The sequence below is a fragment of the Helianthus annuus genome, chromosome 13 (assembly GCF_002127325.2).
Source record: "Helianthus annuus cultivar XRQ/B chromosome 13, HanXRQr2.0-SUNRISE, whole genome shotgun sequence".
NCBI lineage: Eukaryota > Viridiplantae > Streptophyta > Magnoliopsida > Asterales > Asteraceae > Helianthus > Helianthus annuus.
In genome coordinates this window covers 146,414,255-146,426,906 of record NC_035445.2, presented here as the reverse complement: position 1 = coordinate 146,426,906, position 12,652 = coordinate 146,414,255, and the positions used below count along the sequence as shown (strand labels likewise).

The window sequence follows — 12,652 nt, the reverse complement described above, 5'->3', positions numbered from 1 at the left end:
TAATAGTTCAAGCATGAGGTAGGAGGATGAATCCTCCATTTAGGAACCTCTTTTGTGTCATAAAAGTCATGTAGGAGGTAGGAAGAACAAGTCTTCCATTTAGGTACCTCTAGGTGTTCACCACTACACTTGATGTTATGAACATTCAAGGAGGGTCATGAACATACAATAAGAAAAGAAATAAGACAACTAAACTATGGAAAAACATCAAGCAATGTGTGGATTCTCAAGTAGGATAGCCCAAGCCAATCCTAAATCACACAATCATCAAGCTTTAGACTTGAACATCACTTGTGGGTTAAACCCTTAAACAAAACAGAAAGTTTGTGAGGTTTACACCTCTGATTTACATGTCTCAACCTTGTTTTTAAGCCTAACTAACCATAGATGTGGTTATAAGCATAAGGACATATGTTTGAGATGAGTTAGCTCAAGTTTAATCAAGTTTAACAAAGATTGAATCAAAAACAGAAAGATCAGTCAACTTTGTAGCCTTTTTGGTGACATTCCAGACCTTGTTTTCCATGGAAAACCTGTGGAAATGTTCCTAATGTCAATCCAAGAAAGTAGGAAAAAGAATCAAGTGAAAAGGTTAAGAAATGAGTGAGTTATGCTCACTTTTGTAAGAAGGTATGAATCTGTCCAAGCTCCTGAATTCAGCTACGATTTTGAGTGTTTGAGAGTGCATGGAGAGTGTTGAGAAAATGTACAATGCTTGGAGGAGGCTTGGTTTATATAGGGGATGGATTAGGGTTGGGTTGGTGGCCTAATTAATGCAAGAAACACACTTAAGTTGCAACAAAACCAACCGAAGTGACCAATAAACGAGCTGGAAAGGAGTTGTCTCGGATCCACGGGCTCGCGGGCCACGAAGACAGAACCTGGGCCGGGTCGTGGGCTGCCAGGCCTGGTCTGGTGCGTGAACAAGTTTCAAATAATGATATTTTGGTCCCTTATGTTCCTTATTTAGGCTTTTTAAGTGTTTTAAGGGTTATTTATGATAATAAGGCATATTATAAGGATCAAGCATGTATCAAGAACATAAAACAAGTATAATGAAGTGTGATTAAGCGTATGAATGTTGTATTTAAGTATCGTATGCATTCAAAAGACGTATGATTAGCATGTTTCACGTATTTGCAAGTTTAACACATAGTTTCCAAGAATTACGATTATGTGTCAATTGTTTCACAAAATTAAACGTATGAACATGTATGAAGTATGTATAACACGAATTTAAAGAAATACGAATTTTATTTATGATTCAAGTCTCAGATCTTACAACGATTACAACGAAAGAACGATTACAAGAACACAAGACTTCTAAAAATAGGAATACAAGCAAGACCTTCTAATTATGGAAAGTACAAAGAAGCAGGGTGTTACACATCATTAATGCAAAATTCTAGTTTCCAACAAATGTTGAGTTAATTTGGGATTTGAAACCAGTAGTTATGCCAAGATAATGATTATAACTCTGATCACTCAAACTCTTAGTTAATGATGATCCATGATTACTCATCAATGTTGTATTACCAAAAGAGTAATTATCAACAACTTTTCCTGATGAGATCAACGTCTGTTTTTTGTCAAGTTCTCTTTCAAATGTGAGGAGTCTGCCATGAAGTTGTGTTAGAGTCATTTCCTTGAATCCAATAGAGTTTCTTAAGACAACGGTAATCGTATTCCATTTGTTAGGGGGAGATCTAAAAAATCTATGAGCCAGAGCAGCATTGGTGTAAGTTTGACCAGCCAGCGTTAGCTCACTGATTAAGCAATTGAATCGCTCAAGCCGTTGAATCAAATATTCCCCTTTGACATGAGTGAATGTCTCATACTATTGATTTAAATTCTCCCTATTGTTCTCATATACCTCATCTATGCCACCAAACTATTCGTTCAAAGCATCCCACAATTTCTTAACATTCTCACAATGGAGCAATCCAGCTTAGATTTCATTGGGTAAGGCCACGACCAGTATCCCGAATGCCTTAGCATCGAGTTCCAATTTCTGGAAACCTTGCTTAGAATAATCAACGGGTTTCTTAGGAACAAAAAACGTTTGGTTGTTCAGCAGTTGGTACAGAAGGAACATTTGGACCATAAACCAATGACCTCCAACAACCGGTGTTCTGCTAGGATAAGTGGTGACACATCCTTTGTGGCCATATTTTGAATTCACGGTGAATGAGCATCGGAGGCTTGTTTTCCGATCCGGTATTATGAGGATCATGAGTGATTAACATCTCTGTGAATTCTGTTGAAGTTTACTAAGAAAATAGAGTATTAGCACAACTGAATATTCCGATTAGTCTAATTTTACTCAAGTCCATGATTACTTCAATAAGTTATCAATATGAGCTCAGTTTATCTTCTGAATTAACGTTTAAGTCAATTTAGTTAACCGGCTCTGATATCAATTGTTAGATCCGAGAGTGTGTGTTTTTGATAAAACAGTTTGGAAATCAATCAGAACAGTAATAATAACACATCAATTAAACACACAACTGGACTAGGGAAATGATTGTTGAATGATTGAATTATATTCAATTCTGATTCAAGAACAATCAAAGTACAATTCACCCCCTCCTCACCAAGTGCACTCTCTCTCTCTCTTTGTTCTTCTGCTTTTCTCTTTTTAGATACTTTGATCAAAGGATATTCAGCTCTAAGAGTTGCCTTTACATCATGTGTACTATTGTAGTTATAAGAGGAGAGAACTATTGGACAGCTGAAAAAACTATTGTTACGTTGAAATACTGTTAAATACAAGGAAAACAGATGGGATTCCGAAACTACTGGAAAGCTTCCAACACTTTTGGAATCCAGTACTTCTGGTCTGTTGAGTTGACTGGTCTCTGGTCTTTAGCTTTGACTTGTTGACCGCCACTTTATCATTCCAGCACTTGTACTTTGTCTTGCAGTGCTTTAACCCAACAGTTCTTGTTCCAGCAGTTTTGAGTGGTTGTTAGTGAAGCTTTCAAGGGGGGAACTTATGGTACTTTGATCATTTTTCAATCTTATTCCATCAGGCAGAGAAGATTGTTCCCTTAGGCTTTAGTTTTCATCATCAGCAGATCTTACATAACCCAACACTTCTTCTTCACTTCCTGTTATGATTATATCACCAACATAGATTATTAGGGAAGTAACAAGATCTCCCCTCCTTTTGAAGAATAGGGTATGGTCAACATTACTTTGTTTGTACCCATATTGCTTCATATCGATCGTAAAAATTCCAAACCACACACGTGGAGACTGTTTAAGCCCATACAAAGCCTTTTTGAGTTTACATACCTCCCCATTTTTAAACTCATCTGAGAATCCCGATGATGCTTCTATATATACCTCTTCTTCTAGATCTCCATGTAGAAAAACATTCTTAGCATCAAACTGGTGTAGAGGCCAATCATTGTTTGCAGCAATAGAAAATAACACCTTAATTGTATTAGTTTGGCAACCAGGGAAAAAATTTCAGAGTAGTCGATGCCATATGTCTGAGTATATCCCTTAGATACCATCCTTGCCTTATATCTTTCAATATTTCTGTCAGCTTTATACTTGATGGTAAACACCCACCTGCAACCAACTGGTTTCTTTCCTACATGTAACACACATTTTCCCATTTGCCATTTTTTTGTAAGAGCTTTCATTTATGTATTCATAGGCTCTCGCCATTCAACTTTCTTACTTGCTTCTTGAGCCGTCTTTGGAGTATTTTATGACAGAAGGGTTACAGAAAAAGTTTTTGCAACATCAGTAACTCTCCCCTTATCTGCATTTACTGGGTACTTTGAAGATTGAGACATATGCTCTGGAAAGTATCTATTAGCTGGCATACCTCTATTTTTCCTTGGAGGTAACACACAAGTCTGTGGTTCAGTCTATGGTTCTTCAGGCTTAGATTTTGGAACATAGAAATCATTATGACTAGTATTTTTATTCAAATCCGATTGAGATTCATCTACCTCTAGTTGGACATCACCCGAATTAATTTCATTGGTTATGTATACTGGTTTGTCAGCCCCTTCTATGTTGTTAGTGAGAGACTCAGTGGCTCCATCTACCTGCTCTACTAGAACAACATCAAGGCAACTTAGAGTACTTAACTAATCTAGTGATTCCCTAAATTCCATAAATAACACCAATATCCCTTTTGATGAGTGCCATAACCTACAAGCACATACTTTTTTGTATATGCACAGAGTTTGTTCCTATCGAACTTGGGAATGTGGACAAACACAGTACGCCAAATGATATGTGGTAGTAAGGTTAAGATAGAGGGAATTGAGACTTGACTTGCTAGTGTTTGTAAAGGGGTTTTGTGTTCTAGAATCTGTGCAGGAAGACAATTAAGAAGATATATACAGATGTTGCTACTGCTTCAAGCCAAAAATGTTGAGGAACTCGAGATTCAATCATCATAGCATGACACTTCTCAAGTTAAATCCTATTTTTTCGTCCAACAAAACCATTTTATTGAGATGTGTTGGGACATGAAGTTTGATGAATAAGTCCATTTTCCTAAAAGAAATTTTGCATAGACTGATTCATAAATTCTCCACAATTATCAGAGCGAAGAATTTGTATTATCTTATTGAATTGGCTCTGAATCATTTTATGAAATACAAAGAATTTTCCAGGAACCTCTGATTTATTTTTCATAAAATATACCCAAGTCATTCAAGAAAAGTTGTCAACAAACAACACAAAATATTTAAATCGACTTTTATAGGATTTGGAGTTGAACCCCAAACATTAAAATGTATCAAAGTGAACACAAATTTAATCATAGTATTGCTTTACTCGAAGGGCACTGTATGAATTTTAGCAAGAATACAAGTTCCACACTTCATATGAGTGGATTTATTAAAAAAAGACTTAGAAATAACGACTTAAGGTACCCCATATGACGGACGGCCAAGACGACAACGCTATAACCAGAGTTGTTTATCAGTCGTTCCATGATCAAGAATGGCATGTCCCTTGTGAGTCACCTCATCAACATGCTAGAGACCACCTCTCTCATTAACACGCCCAAATATCTCCTTCGTAAGAATGTCCTACAAAATGCAAAATGTTGTATACATTAGTACCACACAATTGAGAGAGATACTTTCGGAGTTGGTTGTTACTGACTACGCCTCAAGACCGTTTCTCAGTAATGTAGCGATTTGCAGGGTTAATTCATCAGGGGTGTTGGTTAAAGTGGTGTCACGTCCTGACATCTTCGTTGTAGGTTTTTGGGGTATGGTTTAGGCTATGATATGTGGCTGTTTTGGGTTGAAGAAACAATAATAGGGCTCAAGGATTTCAGAATTCCCAGTATCATAACTCTTGCCCTGATACCCTGTTCTTAGGTAACCGAGATTTGAGAAAATTTGGTTTTCATTTCTACATCAAAACTCATACAAGAGTGGTTTTTTTTTACATCAAAACTCATACAAGAGACGATGTTAAATAGGGAGAGAGCAATCTAAACATAAAAATTCTAATCATGGAAAATATTACTCTCTAATTACAGGAGAATATTTTTCTAATAATAGTAAGTTAGAATAATATAAAGTAGTGAGTCATTTACTTGAATTATAGAAACTTTATTATTGTAATTGATTTAGTATTGTACAACTATTATTTTTAAGCAAATTTATTATTTTAACGTTTCAAATCTAATATTAATAAAAGAATCATGTTAATGCCACATGTCATTCTCTACTTAAAATTACATATTAATGCCATGTGGCATTTTCTCCTTTAATATTATTGTTAATGCTTATTATTATTATATCATATTAATATACAATTTATTAGTTTATACACAACAACAACAAATAAATACATATTGTTATTATATCATATTAATATATCCAATTTATTAATCTATACATAAGTATAGATAAATGCATAATACATAAAAATATTTATTTTATACTATTGTAGTATTTTATTTATATATTTTTATTTTCATATTTAACATTAATTTTTATTTTTTAAATCATTGTTGATCAAACCAAATTTGGTTATATACTTGTAGACCTAAATTGTCTAATCTAACCAATAATTTGTTTGCGAATAATTACACACAGGTATCTCTTAATTTAGCAATATGATTATTTTATTAATAATATATTAGATTAACTAGAATTAAGAACCCCCGCGTTGCGGCGGGGGCCTAAACTATGCCAAATAACATCAATGCCACACTGCTGGTAGCGACCACCAATACTGAAGTTGTGGCGTGTTAATGCGAAGAAATAAGACTGAAATACATATAAAAAATAACTATGTCGATTTAGGACCCCACGCGTTGCGACAAACTTATTAAATGGAAAAAAATAGACGTAAAAACGCTGAACAACACACGCACGTTGCGCCGTGTTAACTCGTAAAATAATGTAGAAAAGAATAACTAAGTCTATGTAGGATCCGCCCGTTGCGGCGAACTTGCCAAAGGGGGGAAATAGACACGTTGCGACGTACCTGTCAAATGTGAAAAAAATAGACCAAAAACGTTGAACCACACACGCACGTTGCGACGTATTAACTCGTAAAATAATGTAGAAAAGAATAACTAAGTCGATGTACGATCCGCCCGTTGCGGCGAACTTGCCAAAGGGGGGAAATAGACACGTTTCGACATACCTGTCAAATGTGAAAAAAATAGACCAAAAACGTTGAACCACGCACGCATGTTGCGACGTATTAACTCGCAAATTTTAGAACGAAACGTAAAACCAAAAACTTGCGAAAGATAAAACATATGAGGGGACCAAAGTTGTAAATAACAAAGTTTTGGGTTAAATTACAAAAGATAAAAAGTTTTGGGTTAAAAGTAAACAAATTAAAAGGGTTAAAATATAAAAAATAAAAACCTTTGGGTTGAAAGTAAAAAATCACAATTTTTTTTTTTGAAAAACACCCAATGCTTTAGGTACAACAACACCATGCAACAACATGTTGCTAATTTATGTTATGAAAATATCCAATTATTATTATTATTATTAATATATAACACGTGGTGTCCGATAAAAAAAAAATTATTACGAATATAAATCTTTATTCAACGAATTTTATACCGTCATACCAATAAACCTAAAAGAACGAATATGATACATAGTTTAAAATTAAATTATATTATATTTTATATAATTTAGATTATATTTTAAATTATTTTTGTAATTTAATATTAACAATGATTAAGTTAAATAGAAGATATTTACATAGCCTTTTAAGTTCACATTTGAGCGTTGATATAAATTAATGGGGTGGCTTTTATCTGGATTAAAAAGCACAATAAGTTAAATAAGTAAAAAGACAAAAATGCCCTTTATTAAACTGACCTTTTTATGAAGTTAATGGCCTGGAGGAAAATAGAAAAAAAAATGCAAAACTTAGGAACAAAGGAGAATAATTGTTATTGTTATTATATTTGTTCGTAATTATTATATTATTATAATTATAAATATTGTTATCTAAGTCACTAGGTTATAGTCTATGTGTTACACGAGTTTACGTAGCATATTGTCTTTGTTCAACTAGTGTAATACGCGGGTCTATAAACTAGTTTAAATAATATAACATAAGGTAGTAAACATGTTGATCATCAGATTCAGATATAATTGGTCAATTGAAGTATAAGTTGTTGACTATAATTCGATTAAATATGAATGTGTCTTGATTAGTATTTGTCAGTAAATGATAAATAAATGTAAAAACATTGACAAACCTTCGACCCGAAGGACATGTAACGTAGGCATGACGGACGGAGTGATGTTAAAGTAGAGTAAGAGTGCAATCACAAATACTTTTTGTGTAGGAAAAGAGGAAGTTCAACTAATTAATTAACTGTTTCTAAAGTAGTACACAAGTCATCAAATATATAGCCTTTGGCTAAATGATTTTGATATTTTAATTACAGTCCAAAGTCCAACCTCTAAGAGACCTTTAACAAATGACAAGAACTATAACCAAATCCTTCCCCAAAGCTTGACATAAGACCCAACGAGTAACGACGGTAAAGCTAGCATCCATTTGAGTATTATCAACTATGGATACAAAGCGAAACCTAACCTAACCGAACGATATGTGTACATATACAATAGAGATCTCCTAACATTGTCGTAATAAGTATGACTGTATGAGTTTATGCATTAGGTCAAAACATAATCATCAATAACATATAATATACTATAATATAATAATACTAAGCTAAAAATCAAAGTTGGTCCTTATTGGCAAGGGCATGGCTCTAGGATCAATGATATATATCGTAGGTAGTACATATGTCACAATATGGTTGTTTTAGTTAGTTTTAATTAGCGTGTGAATTGTTGAGTGTTAGTGTTAATTGTAACTTGTAAGCATTCTTAATCTTCGTGAATGGTTTGTGTTTACAAGGTTTGGTCAATATATAATGGTTATGTGTACGTTGGGTTAGCGCGCACAATATGGATTCGAGGAGGGCTTTGGTGAGGTCATCCTCGATCAGGAACACCGCCCTGCCTAGCTCGACCTTGATTTTCACCATCAATTTTTAGGGGGTAGTGTGTATCATTTGGAGAGTGTTTCCCTGAATTTGGGGAGAGGGGGGGGGGGGCGGGGGGGCTGATGTGTTGCCTATGGAGGATACCCTCCACCCATAGTAAATATAATATGGAGTTATATTATGCCTGATTCCTTTATTAGCTTGGTAAAAAGTGGCACATGCATTATTTGTATAAACCTCATGCACCATTTAATTATGCTCAAGCGTTTAGCTCTTAAGTCATTACTAAATATTTATGCTTGTCAGTTAGTTATGTTTACAATTGGCTCATGAGCTCACCTCCTACTAAATATATAAAACTTCCAACCAATCCCCTACAACACAATGTTTACAATTGGCTCATGAGCTCACCTCCTACTAAATATATAAAACTTCCAAAGAACCAATCCCCTACAACACACGAAATAAATATACATAAGGAGAGAGCAATAAGCCAGAAAAGACCATAATCGTTGTTTCTTTTTGGCATTTTTAACAAACTCAAATAATAAAAGAAATTACATAAATTCAAACACATCAAACTCTCAAAACAATCAAAACTCGAGAAATTTTGTCTCTTACCATATACAAAGTTACCGAGCCCTCCTAATACATGCATCTGGTTTAAGCATAGGCATTCACGTCTCATTCTGTATTTTTATGTGAGTGGGTTCTACATATTATAAAAAGTAGTTGTGAGTGAATGTGAGAGAAATTGTTACTATTTATCTGTATATTTGGGGAGACGTTGTACACTCCTATTAATTTTTTAATATTTGTTAAAAGTGGTTATAAGTGGAAAAGGGAAAAGAATAAAAAAGATATAAAAATATAATTTAATTGATAAAACAAGAGAAAATACAGTAATTTTTAGTGTAAATAAGAAATAGAGATAAAAGAAAGGATATGAATGCTCTAAGATGTAGTCATGAAGTTGGATGCTAAACTAAAAAAACACTACTCTCTCTACAATACGTACTATGGATCATATGATGTGAACTTAAAAACACGTTAAAAAAAAAACTTAGTTCTTGGCAAGCCAAGTTGGTCTTTTAAACTTTAGAGCATCAGGTAACCAACCAACTTCGAGCCTATCCAGTGTTTCTCACAAGTTGCAATATTTAACACGATATGTGGTCGTTTTGCGACCAGATCTTTGCCAATCGCTAATTGTGCAATGATTTTGATTTCGATCGCTAATAAGACACTAACTTCGCGACTGTCGCTTCTGGTCATAAATTTCGGTCAAAATTGAATGGTTTTCGAGTTGTGTTACACATAGAGCAGAAATTATAACATTAGATAACTAGAGGGGCATTAAATGAAAATTGGCTTTACTTTTTATTAGGGTTAACCATTTTTTCTTTGTGTCACCAATCATCATTCCTTTTCATTCCAACTTTTACCCTCCTAACCGGGTTGCGGTTAACCTTTTACTTTCATGGACAACCTGTGGACCTAACCAATCTCTCTCTCTCTCTCTCTCTCCCTCTCTCTCTCTCTCTCTCTCTCTCTAAAATACTTATATTTAAACGTTGGTGGTGGCATATCTTAATTTGGGTAAATGTGTTTTGAGGGTCTATTAGCATTCATATCTTAAAAGCAGCATATAATATTAATCTTAGCATTTTACTACTGGCTTACGGTGGTTAGTGGTGGTTGGAATAAGGTAAAAGGATGGGAAGACAACCATGTTGTGACAAATTAGGAGTGAAGAAAGGGCCATGGACTACGGAGGAAGACAAGAAACTCATCAACTTCATCCTCACCAACGGCCAATGTTGCTGGCGAGCGGTCCCTAAGCTCGCTGGACTCCGCCGTTGTGGCAAGAGTTGTAGGCTCCGGTGGACCAACTACCTTCGACCGGACTTGAAGCGCGGTCTGCTTAATGAATATGAAGAACAACTGGTTATTGATCTCCATGCTCGCCTTGGCAATAGGTAGGTGACTCAAAACTGTTTTTTCATCAAGCTCTAAAGTATTAAAGAAAGTAATGATTGTAATCATTAATTTTTACAAATTAAAGACGATTTTTTTTTATCAAATGTTTACGTCTAATTAATCATTAGTAGTATATACGTACAGTAATTAAAAATATTACAAACGAATTAAAGACGAATAATTAAAGTATTTGAATAATTTATAATTTATCTGTACTTCAAATGATCCTACGATACGAATTAAAGTATTTGAATAATTTACAATTTATCTATACTTCAAATGATCATACGATACTTCAAGAGTTTCGTTTTTTTTAACTCGGAGTAAAAACGTATTAAACATATACTAGCTATTTTGTTTAGATACTAAAATTAAATAACGAAAAGAAATGATAAGATGACGATATTTTCTTGTATGGGTGTAACATTAATTGTATAAGAGCATGTTCTTGATTACTCGACACAGCAAAGAGTGACAATACGTAATAAAAACAAACAAAAAAAAGTTGGAGTGAATTTTATGAAAGAATAGACACTATTATTTAAAAATATTTTAAGCAACAAATCACTTGATTATTTATTTAATTTAAAAAACTGAAGGAATTGCATTAAATAAATAAATCGGTACCTACAATTCAATATTTATATGTGCATGCCACTAAAAATATTTAACAAATCAATTGATTATTTAATTAATTTAAAAAAGTGAAGGAATTGCATTAAATAAATATATCGGTAGCTTTTTTTTTTCAATTTTTATATGTGCATGCCACTAAAAAAACTTTTAGATTATATATAACATGTCAAAAAAACTTTTAGATTATATATAACATGTCAAAAAAAACTTTTAGATTATATATAATAATTTGTTAACAAAAAAGTTCATACTAATTGAAATAAAATAAGTTGCATAATTAATGATACAAGCATATACAGGGGTAATAACGATTTTGGGTTATTAGTTTTCGTAAATGTTTCTTTGCATAATTTGATAGTGATCTCTAATGCATGTTAATAAAAAACGTATATTTATACTTGTTGTATGAATTATAAAATTTAAATTCATATTTTCATTTATAGCTAATAAATATTTTCAATTGTTCCTTAATCCTTTGATATTAAGATGGTTATTATTTATTTAGGTGGTCAAAAATAGCAGCAAATATGCCAGGACGCACAGACAATGAGATTAAAAATCATTGGAATACTCATATCAAGAAAAAACTCCTGAAAATGGGAATTGATCCGGTCACCCATGAACCTCTTCAAAAGGAAACTGAAGTAGACTTCACATCATCGTCTTCAACCCCAAAACTTGTGCCACATGAGTACTCATCACCCTCTCCAAGTGCTACTACCATACAAGGTTACGAGGAGAACTCAACCTCCACACTTTCTGAAAACTCCATCATAGGCATTCAAGATCAAGGAACCGAAGCTTTGTTTGAAAGGCTCAGCGAGGATGAGAAATTATTAAGCTACCTCTTAGGTGAGGATGAACCTCCACTTGTTGATACATCGACATGGGAGTTACCAAATAATGGGCCAACCATCAACGACTGTCCGGATGCCTTTGCCTCGTGGGATGATTGTGCTACATGGCTATTGGATTGTCAAGATTTTGGTGTTCATGATTTTGGATTAGACGTTTTCAATGATGTTGAGATTAGCATCATAGACAAGGGAGATAAGTAGTAAATGTCAACCTTGGCTTTAAGGAGGATACTTGTGTTGCGTGTTGGTTAATTTAGAAACAACACAGGTTTTATACCAAGATTTAAAGAGAAGAAGATGGATGGAAAAGGGTGAAAGAAATCCCTATTTACTATATTCATCTCACATGTTACTAAGTACATGTCTAGTAACTTTATGTTATTAATAATTGTTTTACACTGAATCCTAAATGTAATTATATGGTAGAAGTGAACTTGTTTCTTCAAATGTTCCTCACCATGAATTTGACAATAAGACATAATCAAGTCCAAAAGAATGGATGGGTCCTTGAAAAAATATACTAAATTGGTAGCAATTTTCAACAATCAATTGACAAGAAATACACTTCTTTTGACCAAAAAAAAGTCTATTGTAACATATTATATGGTCCACTTTCAAATCTCTTATTTAACCACTGAATTCTCAATGTATACATGTGTAATTCACTTTCAAGGATATTGTTTTCTCTTATTCT

The 12,652-nt window shown here is 33.7% G+C and overlaps 1 protein-coding gene across 1 annotated transcript; it reads left to right on the top strand.

The window, feature by feature from the left end:
- The first annotated feature begins 10,078 nt into the window (after positions 1-10,078).
- Positions 10,079-12,409, top strand: LOC110899638 (protein ODORANT1). Its single transcript, XM_022146528.2, has 2 exons — positions 10,079-10,464; positions 11,607-12,409. Exons 1-2 carry the CDS (start codon positions 10,202-10,204, stop codon positions 12,157-12,159), a joined length of 816 nt encoding a protein of 271 aa, XP_022002220.1. The 5' UTR covers positions 10,079-10,201; the 3' UTR covers positions 12,160-12,409.
- Positions 12,410-12,652: the final 243 nt, after the last annotated feature.

Excerpts from the sequence above, each read along its gene's own strand:
- LOC110899638 (XM_022146528.2), top strand. The coding sequence starts at position 10,202 with ATGGGAAGACAACCATGTTGTGACAAATTAGGAGTGAAGAAAGGGCCA. Across the intron at positions 10,465-11,606 it reads CATGCTCGCCTTGGCAATAG|GTGGTCAAAAATAGCAGCAA; the intron begins GTAGGTGACTCA and ends TTATTTATTTAG.